This window comes from Giraffa tippelskirchi, chromosome 5, assembly GCF_054371585.1.
Source record: "Giraffa tippelskirchi isolate mGirTip1 chromosome 5, T2T-mGirTip1v1.2.pri, whole genome shotgun sequence".
Taxonomy (NCBI): domain Eukaryota; kingdom Metazoa; phylum Chordata; class Mammalia; order Artiodactyla; family Giraffidae; genus Giraffa; species Giraffa tippelskirchi.
In genome coordinates, this window is record NC_137279.1 from 145117405 (window position 1) to 145144035 (window position 26631).

At 35.2% G+C, this 26631-nt stretch overlaps 1 protein-coding gene across 7 annotated transcripts in view; it reads right to left on the minus strand.

Moving 5' to 3' along the window:
- MSH4 (mutS homolog 4) overlaps positions 1-26631 on the minus strand; it is an 88204-nt gene that overhangs the window by 28036 nt on the left and 33537 nt on the right. For 4 of the 7 annotated variants that reach the window (XR_014053590.1, XR_014053588.1, XM_081490163.1 and 1 more), the window contains exons 9-15: positions 18352-18426; positions 15635-15699; positions 14381-14550; positions 7043-7179; positions 5952-6055; positions 4615-4739; positions 2857-3057 (exon numbers count right to left, since the gene is read on the minus strand). Coding sequence is in view for 4 of the 7 variants with exons in the window: in XM_081490163.1 (XP_081346289.1) it covers positions 2857-3057; positions 4615-4739; positions 5952-6055; positions 7043-7179; positions 14381-14550; positions 15635-15699; positions 18352-18426 (877 nt within the window). In the remaining 3 variants the exon portion in view is untranslated. Of the gene's footprint in view, positions 1-2856; positions 3058-4614; positions 4740-5951; positions 6059-7042; positions 7180-14380; positions 14551-15634; positions 15700-18351; positions 18427-26631 lie in introns of all 7 variants that reach the window. The other 3 variants (XR_014053589.1, XM_081490162.1, XM_081490160.1) reach the window with 1 other exon arrangement.

A 26631-nucleotide genomic window follows, 5' to 3' on the forward strand; every position in this document is an offset into this window, starting at 1 on the left:
AAGATACTACATATACTTTTAGAAATTCAAAGACTGTGGCAAGAGAAGTAGAGTAATAGTAATTTTCTTCAAATATCTGAAGGCCTATTCTCAGGATATAATAGATTATTATGAAATGCATACAAGAATTAGGACTAATGAGTAGAAGTTCTATACACTCAAATTTTAATTCAGTATAATGAATGTTTTAACAATTATAACTACACAGAAATTAGATAGCCTGTTTTTAAAGGACGGAACTCATAACTATTCCAACAGAAGCAAGATTATTGTCTCAGATATGAATCAGTATTCTTGTAAGGGAAAGGAAGTTATCTAAGATAGCCTTTTAAATTTAATAAAATATATACTCTTTATTCAATGATTCACTGACTTCTGATTTTCTTTCCCAGTAGTAAGGGAAATTTGCACTATGTGATAGATATCACTATTCTGCGTTTCCCTTAAAATCCATTACATTAAACCAAGCTTCTTCAGTCACATCAAGGGCTGCATAATTCTTTCTTGAGCATGTGGGTGGGCTGAGGCAGGGGAGGGGAGTAAGGGAGGTGGTTGTCCTGTGAATTGTAGAATATTTAGCAGCATCCCTGGATATTATACAAAAAAGATCTTAATGATCCAGATAACCACAATGTGTGATCACTCACTCACCTAGAGCCAGATATCCTGGAACACGAAGTCAAGTGGGCCTTAGGAAGCATCACTATGGACAAACCTAGTGGAGGTGATGGAGTTCCAGTTGAGCTATTTCAAATCCTAAAAGATGATGCTGTGAAAGAGCTGCACTTGATATGCCAGCAAATTTGGAAAACTCGGGAGTGGCCACAGGACTGGAAAAGATCAGTTTTCATTCCAGTCCCTAAGAAAGGCAATGTCAAAGAATGCTCAAACTACCACACAATTGCACTCATCTCACACGCTAGTAAAGTAAGGCTCAAAATTCTCCAAGCCAGGCTTCAACAATAGTGAACCGAGAACTTTCAGATGTTCAAGCTGGATTTAGAAAAGGCAGAGTAACCAGAGATCAAATTGTCAACATCCACTGGATCATAAAAAAAGCAAGAGAATTCCATTAACATCTACTTCTGTTTCACTAACTATGCTAAAGCCTTTGACTGCGTGGATCACAACAAAATGGAAAATTCTTAAAGAGATAGGAATACCAGACCACCTTACCTGCCTCCTGAGAAATGTGTATGCAGGTCAAGAAGAAACAGTTAGAATTGGACATGGAACAACAGACTGGTTCCAAACAGGGAAAGGAGTATGTCAAGGCCATATGTTGTCACTCTGCTTATTTAACTTACATGCAGAGTACATCATGTGAAATGCTAGGCTGCATGAAGCACAAACTGGAATCAAGATTGCTGGGAGAAATATCAACAACCTCAGATATGCAGATGACACCACCCTTATGGCAGAAGGCGAAGAGCAACTAACGACCCTCTTGATAAAGGTGAAAGAGGAAAGGGAAAAAGCTGGCTTAAAACTCAACATTCAAAAAACTAAGATTATGGCATCCAGTCCCATTACTTCATGGCAAGTTGATGGGGAAACAATGGAAACAGTGAGATACTATTTTGGGGGGCTCTAAAATCACTGCAGATGGTGACTACAGCCATGAGTGAAAAGATAAGCTTGCTCTTTGGAAGAAACGCTATGACAAACCTAGAAAACATATTGAAGCAGAGACATTACTTTGCTGACAAATGTCTGTATAGTCAAAGCTGTGGTTTTTCCAGTAGTCATGTATGGATGTGAGAGTTGGACCATAAAGAAAACTGAGCACCGAAGAATTGATGCTTTTGAACTGTGGTGTTGGAGAATACTTTTGAGAGTCCCTTGGACAGCAAGATCAAACCAGTCAATCCTACAGGAAATCAGTCCTGAGTATTCATTGGAAGGACCAATGCTGAAGCTGAAGGTCCAATACTTTGGCCACCTGATGCAAACAACTGACTCATTAGAAAAGACCCTGATGCTGGGAAGGATTGAAGGCAGGAGGAGAAGAGGACAACAGAGGATGAGATGGTTAGATGGAATCACTGACTCGATGGACATGAGTTTGAGCAAGCTCCAGGAGTTGGTGATGGACAGGGAAGCCTGGAGTGCTACAGTCCATGGTGTCACAAAGAGTCAGACAGAACTGAGCAACTGAACTGAACTGAACTGGATTTTATACTCCCCTCAGTTGTAACAACCAAAAATGTCTCCAGACATTGCCAATTCCACAGGGTGAGGTGAACCAAAATCATCCCAGACTGACCAAACATCTGGTCTCTGATTCACATCGGTCTCAAGGAACCCAATTTTCAGAGATAAGAGGTGAGTTGTGTCTCGATGCCAAGAAATCCATAACAATGTTGGAACAGTGACAGTCATTTACACGGTCACAAAGAGTTGGACACAACTGAGTGACCGAACTGAACTATATGCACACGTAAGTGTAACACAGCAGTTGTTAAAACTAAGTTATTGGTAAACCTTAAATTAAGTAAGGGAAATGTTTCTGTGCCCAATGTTACAATTTTGGGAAAAATCTTATATGAGTTATTAAAGGTAGTAGTTGCTGCTACTGGTACCACTTTCTCTCTCAACAAAGTTTTTGAATCTCGGATAATTATACAATTCAATTTAATAGTTGATATAACATTAATAACTATAAAAAAGAAGTTTCTATTTCTATTATATCCCACAAGATTTTCAGTACAATGTAATCCAAACTGGATGGAGCTTAATAAATTCCGAATTGTAAAAGTTATGGTCCATATATGTATATATGATCTAAAATACTGGGCATGAAATATTTTAAATGGGGAGTTGAACTGATAACCATAAAGTAAACATTTAACTTACCAATTTGGGCCATAATCTGACAAAGAGCAATCTGTTTCAAATATGTGGATTTCCCACTCATATTTGGTCCAGTTATGATAAAAAAATTACTCCCTTCTGTAATATAGGTATTGTTAGCAACAGGTTTTTCCATAGATATTCTTTCAAGAATGGGATGCCATCCCTCCTTGATTGCTAAAGTATCAGTAAACTCTGGCCGAACTAAAGAGAAAAATAAAATGGTTTTGAAAGATTAATATATTTATACTTAAAGATTTTGTGGTGTGTACATACTGTTTATACTTTAGTGACTTTACTAGGGTCAATCTGGAACAATATCATTAAGTTATTATTTTATCTTCAGTCCCTCTAAATGATAACTTGCATAGTCTAATCACATCAGAACTTATATTCTTTTCCAGAAAAAATATAAGATTTTGGTCCTGTCATTGTGCAGGGCTCCAAAATAGTTCATAACATTTTCAGATTTGCATAAATTAAAAGGAATCAACCAGCTATTTAAAAATAACAATTACTTTCAAGGACTCTAAAATCACACATTTACTTAATCCTCGCCTTAAGCATTATTTCAAATTTGGCATACTTAGCTTTTCAAATGAGGTCTGAAAATAGAGCAAAACCAAATAAAAACACAATTTTACATCAAAACTTATAGAAATTTTGTCTAAAAAGTATTCTCAGAGGCTAGGAAAAAAAGACACAAAAGATATTGCTAATTTGTAGAAAGAAATAATGATCAGGTTTCTATAGATGCTTTCTACGATGAAAAGAGGAGAAAGAAGGTGAGAGACAAGTAAAAATTAAAATGCTACAAGGAAATACATGGGCAAACTTGAAAGTATTCATTATAAAAGTGAGGTTGATTAGTAAAAAAAAAAAAAAAATTTACTATATTTAAATCATTTTTAACACCAAAAATTAACTACTTATAAGTTTGGAGTTTTAGGGTAGTCCTTCTCAAAATGGAACATCAACTATCTTAATAGTTGAGAAAACTATTAAGTTTTGGCCTATACGCTACCAACTGAAAAATTTGATACTTCCATAAGAAATACAGAAATATAAAAAATGAAAAAACCTTTGTAAAATACCTTTTCCATCATAAAAATTAACAGAATGTTTTAGAAATACTACTATAAATTTTAACTAGAAATTTAATGTTATTAAGCCCATAATTACTCAACCAAATTGTCATATACAGGTTATGCAAATCTGCATACTGATAGTTTGGATAAGAACTTTCAAGGGATGGGAGCTAACCTGAAGTAGTCATTTAACATTAGAAAATGGCTTGACATTTATATTCAAGACTTGTGTATAGACTTGGGACACAAAAATAAGTGATATAATTGATCTTGGGATGCTCACATCTGCTCACTTTCAAGACTTTATTTCTGTCATGTCTGTTAGTATTAGCATCACACTGCTTCTTCAGACTTGAAATTTATGAATTTAGATCATCATTATTTTCACCAAAGAGACAGCTCTATAGTCCTTCTTATTTTAGGAAAGACTTTAAAGTTTCTTGCATTATTTTTTTCTAATTTCTCAATTTCTCAGTAAATAATCTTTTGACGTCTAAAAGAAATTTTAAGGGTAATTTCGCTTTCTATATTTTGAGTCTCAGTCTAGGACCATAGGTAAGAGACTATATATCAGGGAAAAAAATGTAAAACATTCATAATTGTTATATAAAATTGCTTGAATGGAATAGAAATTTCAGTATGCAACCTATTGATTCCAAAGAAAATAACTTACCATAGTCAGAAAGAGTACAGGCATGAGCAAATGACAGTAGCATATCCAGCATTGACACAGTGTCAGACAGTTTATATAAGCAATGAATATGCTCATAAATCTCACTAAGCAGTTTGCACACGATCCTGAAAGTACATGTTTGATAAGAGAAATAGTGCTTTTAAAAGAGGGGCATACAACATAATTGTAAAACAATATAAAATTCATTGCCTGAGGTAAAATAACATTGACAGTTGAGTTGTACACTAGATAAAGTCTGTTGTTCTATTGTCTTATTTCAGAGATGAGGAAACTGAAGCTCATAATCAAGGTCACAGTTATTTAGTAGCAGAGAATCCATCTTCTGGTGTGTTAAGACCAAGTTTTTTTAAAGACTGCTTTCTTAAATATTAATAGAATAAATTTTTAGTATTAAAAATATTTTATATAGGTCAAATGAAGCCCTCACTATACTTCAATTAGTAGATCCCATCTACTAATAATTTTGCTTTTGCAATGTCAAATTTAACACAAAAGCTATTATGTATTTTCTCTGTCTCCCTCTTTCTCTCTCTCATACACAACCCTAACTACATAATTATTTATGCTTTCATGTGGTAGTTACCATATTGTGACATAATATAAAAGTTTTTCCCTTACATGGGAAAATATGTTCTGCAACTTACTATATCTTATAATCTTTTTGGTTTATGCTCTGAAATTGTTCTGAAAATCCAACATTTATCTTCATCATCTCAGCTCACCAATTCTGAATTTCCTAGTTCTTATTTCTAGACACACTGCTACTGTTTTATGAATAATAAAAGACTGGTATTATTATAATGTTGTAATATATGTACTAAATCATGAGAATTTGAGAGCTTACATGCTAAAGAAAAAGAATAAACTGAATGAAGTCCCAAATAAGCCCAGATGTGCCAACTTCTACATAATGATGGAGTATACACTACAGAAGTATCAGTGGTACTAGAGATATTTCAAGCTCATGTCATTATGACATTTCTTAAAACTGTATTAAAAGGATGAGTGAAGTACTGATGAAATGTGGATATTTGGCTGGGTATCAAGCTTTTTCTATAACCCAGTATAATGGATTTATTTTGGGGGAGGGGCGGTTGTAATTAGATTTGCCCTGAATGTTCTGTGAGGCTCAGTGATCTCACTCACAATGACAGGCTTTAAAGTTTTAACTGTTTTTCTAGGAAATGGTCTTTCCTTGCTAACATTCATAACTACAATTTTCTGCAACCAGAAAAAAAGTCAGTTAATGAAATGTATCATAGTATCTCGAATCAAATCAATTTAAATCAGTATTCAAAAAATTCAAATGCTCTTACATATAAGTCATGTGATAGATTTCTCTCAAAGACTCTTGGCATCTTTCATTCATTTTAATTAAATCTGCTGATGTAAAGCTGTAAGAATTTTTCACTTTAGAAATCTGCTAGGAGATTAAAAAAAATGTCAAGATACATACTCTTATGAAGTAAAACATAGAGATTTTAAACAATAGAATCATAGGTACTTAGGTTAATCACTTTAATTCTTGAGATAATTGTATCATCAAAAAAGTCCCAAATAATGTTTGTAGCAAAGAAAAGATCAGTTCTCAAGTTAAAGCAGAATATTTTAACCTAGTCTGACATGACTATTTTTACAGCTCTTAAATTAGCCATGTAGAAATGTTAACAAAATATTACACCTCATTACCAAGTAATAATATATATGGTAGATAGGAACCTTCACTCCATCTGTGACCCCTGTCTTAGCCCTTGCCCCATAACCAAACTTTACTCAGTCTCTAACCCCATTACTAATTCTTGACCCATTTTTTTACTTCATCCATCTCTTATTACTGGATAATATAGTATATATTTTAAAGACCTGAAAGGTTTTGTTTTTGTCATAAGGTACTCCCTGCAGGCAGAGAAAGATTAAAGTGGGTTAGACTTTCACAAATCAGTATCCTGTAGAGGAATTAACGTATATATAAAAAAAATACTCCCCTGGTCCAAAGATTTGGCAATACTGGATATTTAAAAATTAAGCAAATTTCTTTATTTTAGGACTTTTAAATCTTTAATAGGTAGATGTGCACTGAGAACAACCTAAAACAGGAAATGGTACAGTACTTTTCAAACTTCTTTGATCAAAAATTCCTTTTGGATTTTCTTTCTTCATTTTCCTTTACTACCCTTATCAAGCTCCAGAATTATGGGAAACACTGTGTTTGGTATTTCTCTTAAAAACTCTTCTCAATCACTCTTAGATTAGTGAAGTTGTTAGGTGGATGGGTAGAAGTAAGAGAAGTAATATACAGAACATTCAGAAACCTATCATGTAATACTCAATAAATGCCTGAAAATATATAAGTGTAATTCTGTAAAATCAGAAACAATAATTTCCTAACCAGAACTCTAAAACGAACCTTAATAAACTCTGAAGGAAGCTGATCATTGGATAGGACTGTACAATCTGTAGTCATCTGAATGAAAAATCCTCGAGCAGAGCTAAAACTTGTCCTTAAAGGAAGACTATATTTTTCTGCAAGCTGTGTTATCATTCCTAGTGGCCAGAAACAAGAAAAATAAAAACAAAAAAAATTTTGTGAGTAAATTGCTCTTCATGTTTAAAAAAATCACTAACTTTTCTTTGTTATTTATATATAAGTAGGAAGCTCTTATTACTCTCTTCTTTTAACTGATATATGAAAATGGCAAACCAGCCCAGTATTCTTGCCTGGGAAATCCCATGGACAGAGGAGCTTGGCAAGCTCCAGTCCATGGGGATGCAGAGTCAGACACAAGAGTGAGTGCGCACGCATGCGCGCGCGCACACACACACACACACACACACAGAGTTTAAATACTGCATTAGTTTCATGTGTACAAGATAGTGATTCAGTAGGGGTTTTTGCAGATTATATTCCATTATAGGCTATTACAGATTGAATACAATTTTCTGTGTTATAAATTCTTACCACTTATCTATTTTATGTATAGTAGTTTGAATTTGTTAATCCCACAGTACTAATTTGTCCCTCTCTCCTTCCCTCTCCCCTTTGGTAACTATGAATTTGTTTTCTATCTATGAGTCTGCTCCCATTTTGCATGCAGATTAATTTGTATTGTTTTTTAGATGCCACATAAATGTGATATATAGTATTTGCTTTTGTCTGACTTATTTCACTAAGGCTAATATTCTCTAAGTCCATCCATGTTGCTGCAACTGGCAATATTGTTCTTTTTTATGGCTTAATTATATTCTATTGTATATATACCACATCTTCTTAAGCTAGATGGGCCCTGTGTTTGTTGCATATCTGTTAGGAACATGCTGTTAGGAACACTGGAGTGCATATATCTTTCCAAATTAGAGTTTTTGTTTTTCCAGGATATATACCCAGAAGTATGATTGCTGGATCATATGGTAGCTCTATTTTCAGTTTTTTCAAGGAAGCTCTATACTGTTTTTCATAATGGCTGTACCAATTTACATTCCCACCAACAGGGTATGAGGTTTCTTTTCTTACATTTTTAAACTCTAACAATTTTTAACATCTAAAATATATGGTTAAGTATTCTTTTAAGAAAAAAAAACACTATAGTAAAAAGGTGGTCATTCAGATAAATATTTTGAAAATAAAAGAAATTGCTAAAACCAAAACTAGAGTATAACCTCTACATTAGGAATATTGGAGTTTATTTAATATTTGTTTTACTTGTGTGATATTATACGTAGAAAACCCTAAAGACTCTATCAAAAAAAAAAAAAACTATTAGAACTCACCAATGAATTCAATAAAGTTGCAGATACAAAATTAATATACAGAAATCTGTTAATTTGTACCTAGAAAGCTATAAGACACTGATGAAAGAAACCAAAGACAACATAGACAGAAAGATATATCATGTTCACTGATTGGAAGAATTAATATTGTTAAAATGACTATACTACTGAAAAAAAATGTATAGATTCACTGCAATCCATATCAAAATATCACTGGCCTTTTTCACAGAATAAGTCTAAAATCTGTATGGAAACACAAAAGACATTGAATAGGCAAAACAATCTAGAAAAAGAAGAACAAACCTGGAAGTATCATGTTTCTTGATTTCAAACTATACTACAAAGCTCCAGTAATCAAAACAGTAGTGTACCGGCACAAAAACAGACACATAGATCAAAAGAACAGAGAACCCAGAAATGAATGCACACTAATATGGGCAATTAACCTATGACAAAGGAGGCAAAAATATACAACAGTGAAAAAACAGCCTCTTCAATAAATGGTGGTGGGAAAACTAGACAGCTACAAGAATCAAACTGGACTACTCTCACACCATGCACAAAAATAAATTCAAAATGGATTAAAGACTTAAATATAAAACTGGAAACTATAAAATTTCTAGAAGAAAACAGGCAGTAAGCTCTTTGACATCAGTCTTAGTAATACGTTTTTGGATGTGTCTCTTCATGCAAGGGAAATAAAAGCAACAATAAACAAATGGGACTATACCAAACTAATAACTTTTGTACAGTGAAGAAAACCATTAACAAAACAAAAAGGCTGCCTATTGAATGGGAAAAGACATTTGCAAATAATATATCTGATAAGGGGTTAATATCCAAAATATACAAAGAACTCATACAACTTAATATTAAAAAAAAAAAAAACTCATTTAAAATTGGGCTGAAGATCTTAATAGACATTTTTCCAGAGAATACATACAGATGGTCAACAGTCATATGAAAAGATTCAATTTTCAACATTTAATCATCACCAAAATGCAAATCAAAATCACAATGAGATATCACCTCCCACCTATAGCATGACTATTACTAAAAAAGACAACAAAGAAAAAGTGTTGGTGAAGATGTGGAGAAAATAAAACCCTGGTACACCATTGGTGGGAATGTAAATCGGTGCAGCTGCTATGGAAAAGTGTGGAGAGTTCTCAAAAAATTAAAAATAGGTAAATCAACTATACTTCAATAAAAATAAATATTTTTAAAAATCAAAGATAGAACTAACCATATGATTAAGCAATTCCACTCCTGGGTATTAAAAAAATATACACATCCCTTTGTTTGTTGCAGCATTATTTACAATAGCCAAAATATGAAAGCAATCTTACTGCCCATCAATAGATGAATAAAGAAGGGGTGTGTGAGTATGTGTATTTGTTGTTATTCAGTAGATAAGTCGTGTCCAACTTTTTTGTGACCCCACAGACTGTAGCCCACCAGCTTCCTCTGTCCAAGGGATTTCACAGGGAATCAATACTGGAGTAGGTTGCCATTTCCTTCTCCAAGGGATTTTCCCAGGGATCAAACCCTCATCTGCTGCATTGGCAAGTGGGTTCTTTACCACTGAACCACCCAGGGAAGCCCCGTGTGTGTGTGTATGAATATATATATATATATATATATATATATATAATGCTATCATATGTCTAGCACCAGCCATAAAAAAATGAAATCTTGTCATTTGTGATAACATGGATGGACCTAGAGGGTATTAAGCTAAGTTAAATAAGTCACACAAAGAAAGACAAATAATGTATGATTTCACTTATAGGTGGAATCTAGAAAACAAAACAAATGAATAAACATAACTGAACAGAAACAGTTATAGCTATAGAGAACGATCAGGTAGTTGTCAGAGGGAAAGAGAGGAAAGAAATAGTGAGGGAAATTAAAATGTATAAATTTCCAGGTGCAACACAAGTATGAAATGTGTACACTGTGGGTAATATAGTCAATAACCATGTTAATATTTTTGCACAGTGACAGAGCATAACTAGACATGGTGATCATTTTGAAATGTATAGAAATACTGAATCACTATTTTGTGTAATAGGAACTAACATAATGTTTTAAGTCAATTATTCTTCAAAAACAAACAAACTCAAAAAAAAGAGATCAGATTTGAGGTTACCAGAGGCAGAGGTAAGGGGAGGGGGGATTAAACAAAGGCAGTCAAAAAGCATGAATTCTAGTTGTAAGTAAGTACTAAAGATGCAATGAACAACATGATAAGCATAATTAACACTGCTGTATATGGCTGGCTACAGTCCACTAATAGTAGGACACCACTAAGCAACTGAGCACATGGATGCACACAGACACGCACACATGTTATAATATATGAAAGTTGTTAATAGAGTAATTCCTAAGAGTTCTTATCACAAGAAAAAATATTATCTTATTATTTCTTTAATTTTATACCTATATTAGGATGGATGTTCATTAAACTTATTGTGATAATCATTTCATGAGGTATATAAATCAAATTATTATTATGTATACTGTAAACTTATACAGTGCTGTATGTAAATTATCTCAGTAAAGCTAGAAAGAAAATAAAAGGAAAAAAGTTATATAAATTATTGTAATAATTAATTCACAGTAAGAAATTCCCTCTAAAAAACATACTTTTCAGGGCAAAATATTCCAAAAAGGAAATAGGTGTTTTATCACATAAAATTCCTAAAACATTCAAATCTTCCTTTCAATTGCACACTCACTACAGAGTGATATTACTTGAAAAAACTAACATCTTTATTCCTCAAAATGGTTCCTCCAAGAATTTTCCTGTTTTTCTCAGCAGTATCACCATTCTCAGGCTAATCATTTCAATTAGCACCAGTGGATACATTTCTCTTTACTTTACCATGGCCATATCTACTCAATGATTAACTCTTATCAATTCTTCCTTTAACATTCATAATTCTCTTTTCTCATATACACTTGCTGTGTTAACTGGTAGTAGCTTAAAATAGTTCCTCTTTCCGTTGCTCCACTCAAATTCATTCAGGCTACCTTCCTGATCAATTTCACTCCACAGAACAAAAATATCTCACTGCCTCTAAATTATTCTTGGGAAAAACCTCCAAACTGACCTTCAAAAACTAAATTCTGATCCCCAGTCTACATTTCTGACCCATTATCTCTTACTAGTTCTATAAGTAAATGCCTTATTCCATCCTAACAAATTTCCTCACTCATCCTTTCAGGTTTCTTCAGGCCATTGTGCTTTAGTTTGTACTAAACTAAAGTAAAACTAAAGTACATGAAAAAAGGGGGCGATGGAATTCCTTTTTAGGCTATTTTATGTACTAAAAACATTCCCATTTTCTATGCCTCCATACCCAGTCATTCTCTGATCCCTCTCAACTCAGTGCAGTCTCTCAGTCGTGTTCGACTCTTTGCAACCCCATGAACCGCAGCACGCCAGGCCTCCCTGTCCATCACTAACTCCCTAAGTCCACCCAAACCCATGTCCATTGAGTCGGTGATGCCATCCAGCCATCTCATCCTCTGTCGTCCCCTTCTCCTCCTGCCCTCAATCTTTCCCAGTATCAGGGTCTTTTCCATTGAGTCAGCTCTTCACATCAGGTGGCCAAAGTATTAGAGTTTCAGCTTCAACATCAGTCCTTCCAATGAACACCTAGGACTTATCTCCCTTAGGATGGACTGGTTGGATCTCCTTGCAGTCCAAGGGACTCTCAAGAGTCTTCTCCAACACCACAGTTCAAAAGCATCAATTCTTGGGCGCTCAGCTTTCTTTATAGTCCAACTCTTACATTAGTACATGACTACTGGAAAAACCATAGCCTTGACTAGAAGGACCTTTGTTGGCAAAGTAATGTCTCTGCTTTTTAATATGCTATCTAGGTTGGTCATAACTTTCCTGCCAAGGAGTAAGCGTCTTTTAATTTCATGGCTGCAGTCACCCTCTGCAGTGATTTCGGAGGCCAGAAAAATAAAGTCAGCCGCTGTTTCCACTGTTTCCCCATCTATTTGCCATGAAGTGACAGGACCGGATGCCATGATCTTAGTTTTCTGAATGTTGAGCTTTAAGCCAACATTTTCACTCTCTACTTTCATCAAGAAGCTCTTTAGTTCTTCTTCACTTTCTGCCGTAAGGGTGGTGTCATATGCAGATCTGAGGTTATTGATATTTCTGCCTGCAATCTTGATTCCAGCTTGTGCTTCCTCCAGCCCAGTGTTTCTCATGATGTACTCTGCATATAAGTTAAATAAGCAGGGTGGCAATATACAGCCTTGACGTACTCCTTTACCTATTTGGAACCAGTCTGTTGTTCCATGTCCAGTTCTAACTGTTGCTTCCTGACCTGCATACAAGTTTCTCAAGAGGCAGGTCAGGTGGTCTGGTAGTCCCATCTCTTTCAGAATTTTCCACAGTTTATTGTGATCCACACAGTCAAAGGCTTTGGCATAGTCAATAAAGCAGAAATAGATGTTTTTCTGGAACTCTCTTGCTTTTTCGATGATCCAGCGGATGTTGGCAATTTGATGTCTGGTTCCTCTGCCTTTTCTAAAACCAGCTTGAACATCTGGAATTTCATGGTTCATGTATTGCTGAAGCCTGGCTTTGGAGAATTTTAAGCATTACTTTACTAGTGTGTGAGATGAGTGCAATTGTGCGGTAGTTTGAGCATTCTTTGGCATTGCTTTTCTTTGGGATTGGAATGAAAACTAACCTTTTCCAGTCCTGTGGCCACTGCTGAGTTTTCCATATTTGCTGGCATATTGAATGCAGCACTTTCACGGCATCATCTTTTAGGATTTGAAACAGCTCAACTGGAACTCCATCACCTCCACTAGCTTTGTTCGTAGTGATGCTTCCTAAGGCCCACTTGACTTCACATTCTAGGATGTCTGGCTCTAGGTGAGTGATCACACCATTGTGATTGTCTGGGTCATGAAGAACTTTTTTGTACAATTCTTCTGTGCATTCTTGCCACCTCTTCTTAATATCTTCTGCTTCTGTTAGTCCCCACCATTTCTGTCCTTTATTGAGCCCATCTTTGCATGAAATGTTCCCTTGGTATCTCTAATTTTCTTGAAGAGATCTCTAGTCTTTCCCATTCTATTGTTTTCCTCTATTTCTTTGCATTGACCACTGAGGAAGGCTTTCTTATCTCTCCTTGCTATTCTTTGGAACTCTGCATTCAAATGGATATATCTTTCCTTTTCTCCTTTGCTTTTCGCGTCCCGTCTTTTCACAGCTATTTGTAAGGCCTCCTCAGACAGCCATTTTGATCCCTCTAATCTACTATTTTTCCTTCATTTATCTTACATCTATGTGAAATTATGCACTATATATAATTAATATACTTTATATAGCAATATGGACACACATATATATACATACATATGTTTATGTGTTTATTACCTGTCTCTACTATTATTATAGCTTTATGAGGACAGGGAATTTGTTCTGTTCACTATGTATTCCCAGTACCTAAGAGATTTTTTACTAAGAGATTTTACTAGGATTTTTTAATATATTTACTAGGAGATTAATAAACTCATTAAATGAATTACTGTATTAGCTTGCAAATGCTACCTCTCCCAGACAAAAATATCTCTTCTTCCACTGAAACCCATTAGGACTGATAGACAGTATTTTTCATGTAATTTATATGCAACATTGTACTAAGGTAAAAACTACCCTCCAAACCTTCATGTAACCCTATATTTAAATTTGAAGACACTCTATATTTAACTTTGGAGAAAAGAAGTGATACACTTAAACACTTTGAGATCTTTGTTTTTTTAAAGGCTCCTTAGATGATAATATGTTTTAATCTTATCTGTTATTTGTTTTGGGAACAAAAAATAAAATTAAAATATGCCTGGTTAATATCATCAGCAAAAAAAAAAAAAAGCAGTACTAAAACAGTTTGTTTTATTTCTAAAAATCAGAAAACATATGCTCAAGTAGTTAAACTACCTGCTATGTCATCTACAATCTCTGTATATGTTTTTCTGGCTATGTCAAGAAATTCATTTATGTTAGACCTCACTGCATAGCACTTCTGAGTCCTCATGTTCAGGCATCCCTTCATGTATCTTGCATCATCATTAATTACTGTTTTAATCTTGTCAAGCATGATTCCAAACCTGAAAATGAAATTATAGGTAATAAGTCAGTTATTTTAATTTGCAATTTGAATATCTTAATGACAGCAAATACCATATCTTCTTAAAATTATTGTTGGAAATTATTTTGCAAATAAATAGTTAAACAATATATATATATGAAACTATGTAAGTTAGCACTCTGACTACATCAATTTTAAAATATTTTGTCAGTCCTAACCTCTTTCCTAAAAAAAATGACATCACCAAGGATAATCCTACAATGGCTAATAGATCTCCCAAACTATACATACTAATTTTGTGTGTGAATATAAAAATGTATCCCTGAATCACTATTATAAAATTCTGGCTTCATGCTTGTTGGCTCAATTAACATTTACTTATACCATGAGCACTATGTTAGGTGCAGGGAGTCAAAGAATTAACATATGGTCCTTGCCCTCAGCCGGGGCAAGAGAGACCAAACTTATTGTGAGACAGTATAACAACTTACTATAGTGATCATGCAAACTATAAGTCTGGTAATACTCATTTTCCTAATCTTTTATTTTATTCTGTTCTATATCTATCTGTAATAATTCAGTTATATTATTAACCTCATTTTGTGACCTCACACAAGGTGAGAATCTTGAATCAATAAAATAACAGTGTTTAAGTATCATGAGTCTTTTTGGTCAAAAAACAAAGTGCCACTGCTAAACTAAACTGCAATACTAAAATTAAACTGTAATTAGATATTACTCAGTATTCATATAGACTATTTTTGTTACATTTGGTCCTTATGATTTAACATAAGAGACTAATATATTTTTATATTTGCAAGTTTTTCTATGGAGAATAGCTTAAAAAAGAAACATCAAAATTTTGTATGATTCCAATTTTTAATGCTATTCTAATTGTCCACTAACAAAAATTATGCTGATACCCCATCATTGTTATTTATAAAATGTAATATATAAATAAATTTTTAATAAATAGTCTAAAGTTTTTGTTAACCAACACTTAAGTAAATGTCCTACAGAACACAAGTAGAGTTCTTAAAATCAGTAAAGATCAGGAAGAAAGGAATAATCTTCTGCTTTATTAACAGCTGAATGACAAAGACCTCTTATCTTCCAAGGAACCATAATAAGCTCTTAATAAAGGTGTGTTACAGTTCTTCAGAGTAATCTATTAAAGAATAAGATAAACATAGTTAAGGATAATAAATTACAACATTATTGAAACAAAACATTTAGACTTGTTTAGTACTTTACATTTTACCAAGTACTTTCTTGCTTCATTTTCTCATTTATATACTCATAAAATATATTTTATGTATATAGGTGAAAACAGATTGTATCTGGCCCATTTTCCAGATAAAGAGCACATGGCGAAACAGTACCATCTACTGGTTTACTATTATGACTTATTTTTCTTGTCTCCTAACTAAACATTAACTTTAAACTACTTATTGTCAATAGTAACTTAAACAGTTATCATTATATATTCTGAGTATTCTATGTATAATTCTAAACTGTGGGTTAAATGTACATTAAACTAAAAAAGTGTTTTGTATGCTGGTAAATAGAGCAACTTCTCCATTCTTATATGACAAAAGTAGGGATTCTTAATCTGCTTAATGGAAAGTATGTGTGGTCACTATTTGAATAAACAGAAAACAGTAGAAAACATAGGTAATCTGATTTTTACCTTATTTTAGTTGTCTATGAGACAATGGAAATAATAACTTTTTTGGTTTTTAATAGAAAAATAATATTTATATACCAACAAAAACAAGTAATTCATAAAAGCATAAAGAAACACATTTATTATTCTATCATACCTCCAAAGACAAGTATTATGGTATATATCCTGTCACTTTTTCATATCAAAAATTTACATCATTATACTATCCTTTTCTCCACCACTTAATACTACATCATAAGCATTAGAAACCCTTCATGGTAAAAATTTTTAATAAGTCATAATATTCCACCTGTGGAAAGCAAACAGTCACTTCCCCTAATTATTAGAGTTCTACACCATGTACAGTAATATAAACAATGCTGCAAAGACCATCACTGGACATAAATATTGGTCAACATTTCTTAACAGTTTTTTTGAATAGATTTCTAGAATGTTTTGATGTCTGATGTTTTGAACAGCATCAAAACATATGATATATGTCATAAAGCATTCCTATAAGGTATGCATAATTTTTACTCCTACCAGCTGTCTATGAAATTGCCTGTCTCATTGTTCTCACATTAGCAGTAAGTTGACTCCATTAAGAAAAAAAACTTTGCTTTATTAATTTGCATTTCTTTGACTAGTAGTAAGGTTGAACATTTTCTGGTACTACTTATTAACTACTTGGTTTCATTTTTTGTCATTTTCCACATTTCCATTGGCACAACAGTATTTTCTCATAAAATTAGATAAGTTTTATGATAGAAAGATTTTCTGTCATTTGTGATAAAATTTTCCTAACTTTGTCATTTTGCTTTGCTTTAGACATACCAAAGTTTGAAATTTTGTGTTTCATCAACTATCAGTTTGGGGTGATGATTTATTATACTTCTTTCATTCTAAGAAAGATGACAACACTTTTGAAATATTTTGCCAAATTGTTGTATGTGTGTGTAGTAGAATAAAGTTTATAACAAAATTTTTCTACACTTTTCATTATTTTTTATTTTTAAAAAGTGATTCTTCTTTGTCTTTTAATTCAAAGTTTTTCAAATGTTTTACACCATATAGAATTTAAAAATAGATGAGAAAAATTCATCACTTTGTAACCATCACAGTTACGTCAGGTAAGAGCCATAAATACCAAAATCAAGGGGTGAAAGTTTGACAAGGAACAGTAAATTTACCCAGTCTCAAGGTATCTCTCCACAGATTACTTATAACTTTATAGTGAAGTAATTGATCAAAGTCATTATCACCAAGAAGGAAAAAGTGACATGTGCCTCTTGATACTGAGAAAGATACAACATTGCTCACAGAGTACTGTCAAACATGTATAAGCCAAATTTAATCATGAAGAAACAATCACACAAACAGGAATATCCTTTTAAATAATTGGCCCTTACTCTTCAAGATGACTATCATGAAAGACAAAAAAAGGCTGAAAAACTTTTCAGAAGTATAAAGAACCATGACATTAAATACAATGCCTGGTCCTGGACTGGATCCTCTATCAGGAGAAAAAAAAAAAATTACCATAAAGAACAGTATTAGAACAATTGGAAAAATGTGAATACAGTATAGGCTACACATAGTTTACAGTTGAGCCTTGGACAAAATGGGTTTGAACTGTCTGTGCAGGTGCACTCAGGGGTGGATTTTTTTCAATAGTAAATACTACAGTACCACATGATCTGCAGGGGACTGAATTTATAGATGTAGAACTGCAGATATGGAGGAACTGTGGACCCTGAGGAACTGAGGACACAAAGAGCAACAATATATTATAGGTGGAATTTCAACTGCAGGGAGGGTTGGTGCCCTGACCCCCATGTTGTGCAACAGTCAGCTGCAATAATATTGTATCAGTGTTAAATATCCTGAATTTTTTAATTATATTGTAGTGATGCTAGAGAACATCTTTGTTCATAGGATGTATGCAGTTTAGAGTGCAATTCATTCTCAAATTGTTCATTAAGAGTAATAATAAAGATAATAATATGTGTGTGTGCTGTGTGTGGAAAGTCAGAGAAGATGGGAATTCATTATACTATTCTTAAAACACTCTAAATGTGAACATTTTTCAAAACAAAAACTTTTAAATAACTGATGCTAGACATGTTTTGTATAAGACACACACATATAAATTACCTTTAATGGATCCACAAGTTCCAAGGTATGTTTTAAGTATATTAAATTTGTTATCTTTGATTCAGCTGCATTAACCTATTCAGACAAAAATCCAAATGTGGACATCATAAATACTTAATATGTGAATGAATTTTCCTTTTGAACTTTCTACACCTACATTTTCCAAACATTTTTATTTATTAACCTAGGCAGGAAAACCACCTAGGTCCAGGGTCATCAATCCCAGGGCCCCATACCACAAATGGTCCATGGCCTATCAGGAACCAGGCCACACAACAGGAAGTGACTGGTGGGTAAGCAAGCAGTTTCATCTGTATTTACAGACACTCTCCACTGCTTGCATTACTGTCTGAGCTTTAATCCTGTCAGATGAGTGGTGGCATTACGATTCTCATAGGAGTGTGAACCCCAACCACTGTGAACTACGAGTATAAGGGATCTAGGTTGTGCACTCTTTATAAGAATCTCAATGCCTGATGATCTGAGGAAGAGCCGAGGTGGTTATGTTAGGGCTGGGGAATGGCAACAAATATAGATTATCATTGGCAGATAGGTTTGACTGCACAGAAGATACATACATGATATGAAGCAAGCATGATGTGCCGTGCTTAGTCTCTCAGTCATGTCCGACTCTTTGAGGCCCAAGGACTGTAGCCCACCAGACTCCTCTGTCCGTGGCATTCTCCAGTCAAGAATACTGGAGTGGGAAGCCTATCCCTTCTCCAGGGGATTTTCCCAACCCAGGGATCGAGCCTAGGTTTCCTGCATTGCAGGCGGATTCTTTACTGTCTGAGCCACCAGGGAAACCACCATAATAAATCTATTGCTTGCAGACTCATCAAAACCCTATCATTGAGTAGCAAGCGACAAGCTGCATCTGGTGTCAGGCTTTAGAGAGGCAAATGAGTTGATGTACTTTAATTGCACAGCTGGATCTGGTGTCAGGCTCTAAGTCAGAATCCAACACTTATTTCAGTCCGAGCATGGGCACACATTATTTTATTTACCACTTCCATCAGCACCTCTTTCCCACACTGTGCACTTGTCTTGATCACAGTTTTGGTAAGCCCACAAGCTAACCCTAGCCAAGATGAGTGAAAAAGCAAACTCCGCTGGAGAGCTTCTTTGAAAAACGGGAAAGACCCAATGATGAGATAGCAGAACTCTAATAAGACTGCCAACAAAAAAGCTGCATTTAAAATACCAAGAGTCCTTCTTAAATTACGGGTTCACTGCAACAGGTAATTCACATTCTCCAAGTCTGCTTTTTTTAATATGTGGCAACAGGCTATTAAACGAAGCCATGAAATCTTCAAAACTGCTTTGCCACATGAAGACCTAGCACCATGCATTAAAAGACAAGCCTTTGGAGTTTTTCAAAAGAAAAAAGTGAACACAAAGAACAGAAGTAATTATTGAAGGCCACCACTTTCTCAAATGTGTCTGCACTGACAGCATCTAAAGATTCCGCATGCTGTGACAAAAATCGAAGATCCCGAGGGCCGTAACTAAGACAGGTACAACCAAATAAGAAAATAAACATTTTTTTTTAAAGAAACTACTTTCAGAGGTAAGGAAAATAGGGTATTTATTCATCAACTCCTATTCGGTACTGGTCAAGACCTATCACTGGGGCACCGAGGCAACAACTGATTACTCCCTAGTCTCCCTGGGACCAGAGAAAAGTCCTCAGGTGGAAAGTTTTAGCTGTTTGCAGAAAGAAGCCTACCTTACACAAAAGTGAATACCAAAAGGATGTAGGTGGCACACCAACAAGGTCTACTCCACAATAATGAGTCAATAAGCCAATTACAAAATGGGAAATGATATTTGCAACACACAGAATCAACAAAGGGTTTATATAAAGAGAAGCTCTACAAATCAAAAACAATGATAACTCAATAGAAAAATGGGCAAGACTTTCACAAAAACAGATATTGAAAAGGTCAATATACATATGAAAGCACATTCAACCTCATTAACAGAAAATGCCAATTAAAATCACAATGAATGGAGAAGGAAATGGCAATCCACTCCAGTATTCTTGCCTGGAGAATCCCAGAGACAGAGGAGCCTGGTGGGCTGCTGTCTATGGGGTTGCACAGGGTCAGACATGACTGAAGTGACTTAGCATGCATGCATGCATGCGTGCATAGCTTAAAAAAGTACATGATCTAATTTTGAGATATCTACAGTATCTTCTGGCAGGTAGGCAAAATATACAACATTTTCTTCAAAGGCTGAATTTTGGTGTACTCCTTGTGAAGAATTTAAGAAGTAATAACAGACCCAAATAAAATTGAAATTCAACTACAAAAAAATAAAAAATAAAAAAAAAATAAAACCACAATGAAATACTACTATCTACCAACCACTATAGCTAAAATTTTAAGCTGACAAGATCAGGTTTGGGAAAAGAGAAATAAGATTTCTCATACTCCTGATGGAAGTGTAAATTAGTAGATACAATCATTTTGAAAAACATTTTGGCAAATATTTTGTCATTATCTACTAAAGTTGAAGGTATACTTAATGACTCAGAAATTCCATTCCTATGTACCCAATAAAAATATGTCCAAAATTCTATTAAGAAACAGATACAAAATTGTTAAGCAATATTATCTCTAATTGCCATAACCTGCCAACAACTCAAAAGTTCAACAACAGTGAAATAAATAATGGCATATTCATACAGTGGAATATTACATAGCAATGAAACTAAATGATCTATAGCTACATGTGACAACATGATTAAATCTTACAAACATAATGTTCAATAGAAGAAGTCAGAGATTACAAAAATATACACTGAATAATGCCTTATATGTAAAGTTTTTTAAAGAACAGGTAAAACTAAGTTATAAAGAAAAATTAACTTAAAAAGTAATTAATAAAAAGTGGTTTCTTTTCAGAAGGAGGTAGAAAATAATGAACAGGAAGAAGCAGAAGGAAATTTCCTGTTTTGTTTTGTTTTTTGTTCTTTTTGGCTGCACTAGGTCTTTGTTGCTGCACATGGTTGTACTCTAGTTGCAGTGCCCGGGCCTCTCACTGCAGTGGCTTCTCTTGTTGCAGAGCACAAGCTCTAGGCTGCATAAGCTTCAGCAGTTGTGGCACTCAGGCTCAGTAGTTGTGGTGCATGGGCTGTCACCTTATGACTGTAGGATCTTCCCAGAACAGGGATCAAATCCATGTCCCCTGCATTGGCAGGTGAATGCTTAACCACTGGACCACCAGCAAAGCCCAGAAGGGAGTTTCTGAAGTACCAGCAGAATACTGACTGGTCATCATGTGAATGTTCACTTTCGTAATGCCTGAAGACATTTTTGGCTGTAACAATTGCGGGTAACAATTGGATTCCACTGGCATCTAGTGGGTAGAAGCTATTGCCCATGCTTAGAAACTCAGCTGTGTCCAACTCTTTGCAACCCCATGGACTGTAGCCCACCAGGTTCCTCTGTCCATGGGATTCTCCAGGCAAGAATACTGGAGTGGGTTGCCATTGCCTTCTTTGGGGGATCTTCCCAAACCAGGGATCAAACCCAGGTCTCCAATATTGCAGGCAGATTCTTTACTGTCTGAGCTACCAGGGAAGCATCTAGTGGGTAGAAGCTATGGATACTACTAAACATTTTAGAATGCACAGAACAGTAAAAGAATTACCATCTCAACACATAAAATAGTACAAAGTTGAGAAATTCTGCTGTAGAGGAATTGTATTACACAAGTACTCTCTTAACCTCTTACATCACTGGTGATTTCCTTCCTGCTTCTTCTTTCTCTGTCTCTTTTCAATCTCTCCTAACCTTGATAGCATTGAAAAAAGTAAACTGCTATGAATTTTACAGTTTCAAGGTACTAAATGTCCATACCACATGAGCAGGAAGGCAGACCAGACCCTTCCCTAGGTGAGTACTCCAGATGAGTATCCAGCCCCAAATGACACCTTAACTGCAGTTTGTAAGACCTTAAACTCTTGACCCACAGAAACTGACAGGTGATAAATATGTATAGTTTTGAGCTGCTATAGTTGAGGTCATTTGTTATGCTGCAATAGAACACTAATTTTGATCCATGGGTCAGGAAGATCCCTGGAGAAGGGAATGGCAACCCACTACAGTACTCTTGCCTGGAGAATCCCAGGGACAAAGCAGCCTGGTGGGCTAAGTCAATGGGGTTGCAAAGAGTCAGACTTGACTGAGCAACTTACACACACACACATACAGTCTCTTTACAGTTTGCTTTTTCAAAGCGAAGAAGAGAGTCTCACCAAGGAGAATTGGGAGACAACTCTCTATTAGCTTTTTGCATTTTTGCACATCTAATGAGCAAAGGCACTGACTGCCTTTATTCTACACAGACTTTTCGAGGATGTTTGTATAGTGAATAGACTTGAAAGATATATTGTCTACTTCTAGGACAAAGGGTAGGTTTGCTCACTGTTCTTGAAAATAAAGATAGGGCCTCCCTGCAGAATAGCAGGCAAATATGGTTCAACCCCTGGGTGAAGAAGATACCCTAGAGTAGGAAATGGCAATCTACTCCAGTATTCTTGTCTGGAAAATTCCATGGACAGAGGAGCCCGGCGGGCTATAGTCCATGGAGTTGCAAAAAGTCAGACTCAACTGACCAACTGAGCACATATGCTTACTGCCCGTAAGATTCAGGTTCCCTAAGATCAGCAATTCTCTCCTGTAAAACACTGTATGTGCAGGTGTCACATAGCCCTCTTCACATCACCCTGTTGGAAATGGAGCTTGGAGAACCAGTGCAAGAAAATGCTGATATTCTGGCTGTGGCTATTGTTATGAGTATAAAGTCCTTTCTCTCTGATCTAGGAGTCTGTGTCTTCTGTCAGCATTTATCAAACTGTGGCAGGCTAACTTGTCACTTTGGAAGTAGGGTAGAATATCATATCCCTTACAGTTCCTGATAACACTATGCTGTAATTGCTTTAAAAAAAAAAACAACAAAATCTCAAAATGAATTATAAATTCCTTTGGATTAGAGACTTACTTCTTACTATATCCCTAGCACTCACCACAGTGCTTGGTAAAATGACTTGTTAAATTAATGAAAGAGAGAGCCATGACCTATATACTCTTTACAGCAGTCTGAAATCAATGGGAAAAAATTAAAACTTAAGTAAAACTTGAAAAAATTATTTAATATCAAAGTTTTCAAATGTGGGAGGCAGTACTTTGGATGTTTTATAATGGAAAATACATTCTTAATGAAATACATTAAACAGTAAGGTTATGAAGACTACATAAAAAGAAAAGACATCTGGATTAATTAAAATAAGAAATTTAAGTTTGGTTTTCAATGAATACTTACAATTGGAAAATATGCATTTTCTAAAAATCAATGTTCTTAACAGAAAATATAAGAATTCATCTTGGGTAAACAATTTCACACTGGAAATTTTCAGAGAACATTTAGTTCATCCACAAGTTGAAACAAATCATGCCATTTAACCAGCACAAGTCTGAACTAATTTAGTAAATATTGTGTTTAATTAAGATACAAATGCTTATATTAAATTACCTTAAAGTCTCATTTAAATATATCTCCAGATGGTTAGGAAAACATCAACTAAGAAACAATATAGGGAAGACTGAAATTTATGAATTAAGTATGAAGTCAATATATTGCTTAAGTTTCCTTAAAAGTTAGTAAATCTCATCCGAAAAGTATTTTTTTGAAAAAACCTCCACAAAGGACATATGTGCTGGTTAGGAAAAAACTGACAACTATGACTGGTACCCCCAAAACTAAAAAGGATGATAAGTAACATTGGCCTTTAATAACCTTATGGAGCTAGTTACAGATTGCCTTTTCTGGACAAGAAGAAAGATTCCAGATTCTCAGTGTGCAGAATTACCTTATACCAAACCCCCTGGCTTTTCTAAAATCTGATACTCAAATTGATTACAGAAGCTGGTTAGTTAATCACAGATATTTCCCAGAGGGCTAGTTGGCTAAAACGATATTCCTTTCTTAATAAAACCTGAAATGATCTAATGCAAAAATATGTACAGCTGACCCTTGAACAACACAGGTTAGAACTACATGGATCCACTTAAATTCGGATCTTTTAAAATAAACACATATGTGTACTGGAGATGTATTTTCTCTTCCTTATGATTTTCTTAACATTTTCTTTTCTCCAGCCTACTTTATTTAAGAATACAGTATAAAAACATATTGTACATAAAACATGTATTAAGTAGCTACTTAGGTTATCAGTAAGGATTCCAATCAACAACAGGTTATCAATAGTTAAGTTTAAGTGAAAGTGAAAGTCGCTCAGTTGTGTCCGACTCCTTGTGACCCCACGGACTATTACAGTCCATGTAATTCTCCAGGCCAGAATATTAGCGTGAGTAGCCTTTCCCTTCTTCAGGGGATCTGCCCAACCCAGGGATCAAACCCAGGTCTCCCTCATTGCAGGCCAATTCTTTACCAACTGAGCTATCAGGGATAGTTAAGTTTGGAGGAAGTCAAAAATTATATGAGGAATTTCAATTGTGCAGAGGGGTTAGCACCCCTAAGCCTGATGTTGTCCAAAGGTCAACTGTATATTACTAATTCTTATAGCTAGTGACATTAAAGCATGAATATGTATGATTATGTAATACTACATAGTCTATTACATAGTCTATTGGATCTTCCCAACCCAGGGATTGAACGTGGGTCTCCCGCACTGCAGGCACATGCTTTACCGTCTAAGGTAAAGGAAGCCCATCTGTGTAATACTACACATTACACATTACACAATGTGACAACAATGAGACTGCTCTCAGGCATAACCTGATTAATTAATTCTTTCCTATAATAAAATTGAAACAAAGTCTTTGCTTACACACAGCTGAGAGTTGAATTGTGTCCCCCTCTAAAAAAAGGATATGTTGAAGTCTAAATACTCAGTACCTCAAAACACAGTCTTATTTGGAACTAGGGTCACAGAAATAACTAGTTAAGATGACATCATATTGTAGTAGGGTAGAATACTAATTCAATATGACTGGTTTCAAATAAAACATAGCCATGTTAAGGATTTCCCTCGTGGTCCAGTGGTTAAGAATCCACCTGCCAATACAAAGGACGTGGATTTGATCCCTGGTCCAGGAAGGTCCCACATGCCACGGAGCAACTAAGCCCATGAGCCACAACTACTAAAGTCCACACACTCTAGAGCCCCTGCTCTGCAACAAGAGAAGCCACTGCAGAAGCCTATGCACCACAATAAAGAGTAGCCCCTGTTAACCACAATTAGAGAAAGTCTGCGTGCATCAACAAAGACCCAGCACAGCCAAAAACATAAATAAACAAATAAGAAAAAAATGAAAGCCACGTGAAGACACAGACGCAGGGAGACCACCACGTGACAAGGAAAAGAGAGATTAAATGTATATAGCAGCAAGTCAAGGAACACCAAAGATTACCAACAAACCACCAAAAGCTAGAAACAGGTAAGAAAGGATTCTCCTACAGGTTTCAGAGAAAACATAGCCCTGCCAACATCTTGATTTCAGACTTCTACCCTTCAGACCTGCGACAATAAAATTATAGTGTTTTAAGCCATGTAGTGTATAGTATTTGTTTCAGCAGGCCCAGGAAACTAATATTAATTGTAAGTACAGAGTAGCCATTTCCTATTCCTACACTGAGTTGCATTTTTTCTGTGTTAAAACATGTCATTCATAAGTAAAACTGTTACTTAAGATACTTTCCATTTGAAAATACCATTCAAAGCAGGACATCTGGCAAAAGATCATAAGGGCTAACTGGTGCTTTGGGTTTATATTCATAATAGATTACTCATTTTTAAGTCTCTGAAAGTCTGAAAATATTTGATGGCTTCAAAAACACTGCTAAACCAGTACAGAGGTTAAAAAATAAAGGTTAATGACACATGTTAACAAGAACATGTTACCCCAGGTCCAAGGAGCGGCGGCTGCATGGGCACAGGAGGGCTGAGAGGAGTTACTCCACATTCAAGGTCAGGAGGGGCCATCGTGAGTAGATACCCCTTGTCCAAGGTAAGGAGCAACGGCTGCACTTTGCTGGAGCAGCCGTGAAGAGATACCCCACATCCAAGGTAACAGAAACCCAAGTAAGACAGTAGGTGTTGTGAAAAGGCATCAGAGGGCAGACACACTGAAACTGTAATCACAGAAAACTAGCCAATCTGATCACATGGACCACAGCCTTGCCTATCTCAATGAAATTAAGCCATGCCATGTGGGGCCACCCAAGAGGGATGGGTCATGGTGGAGA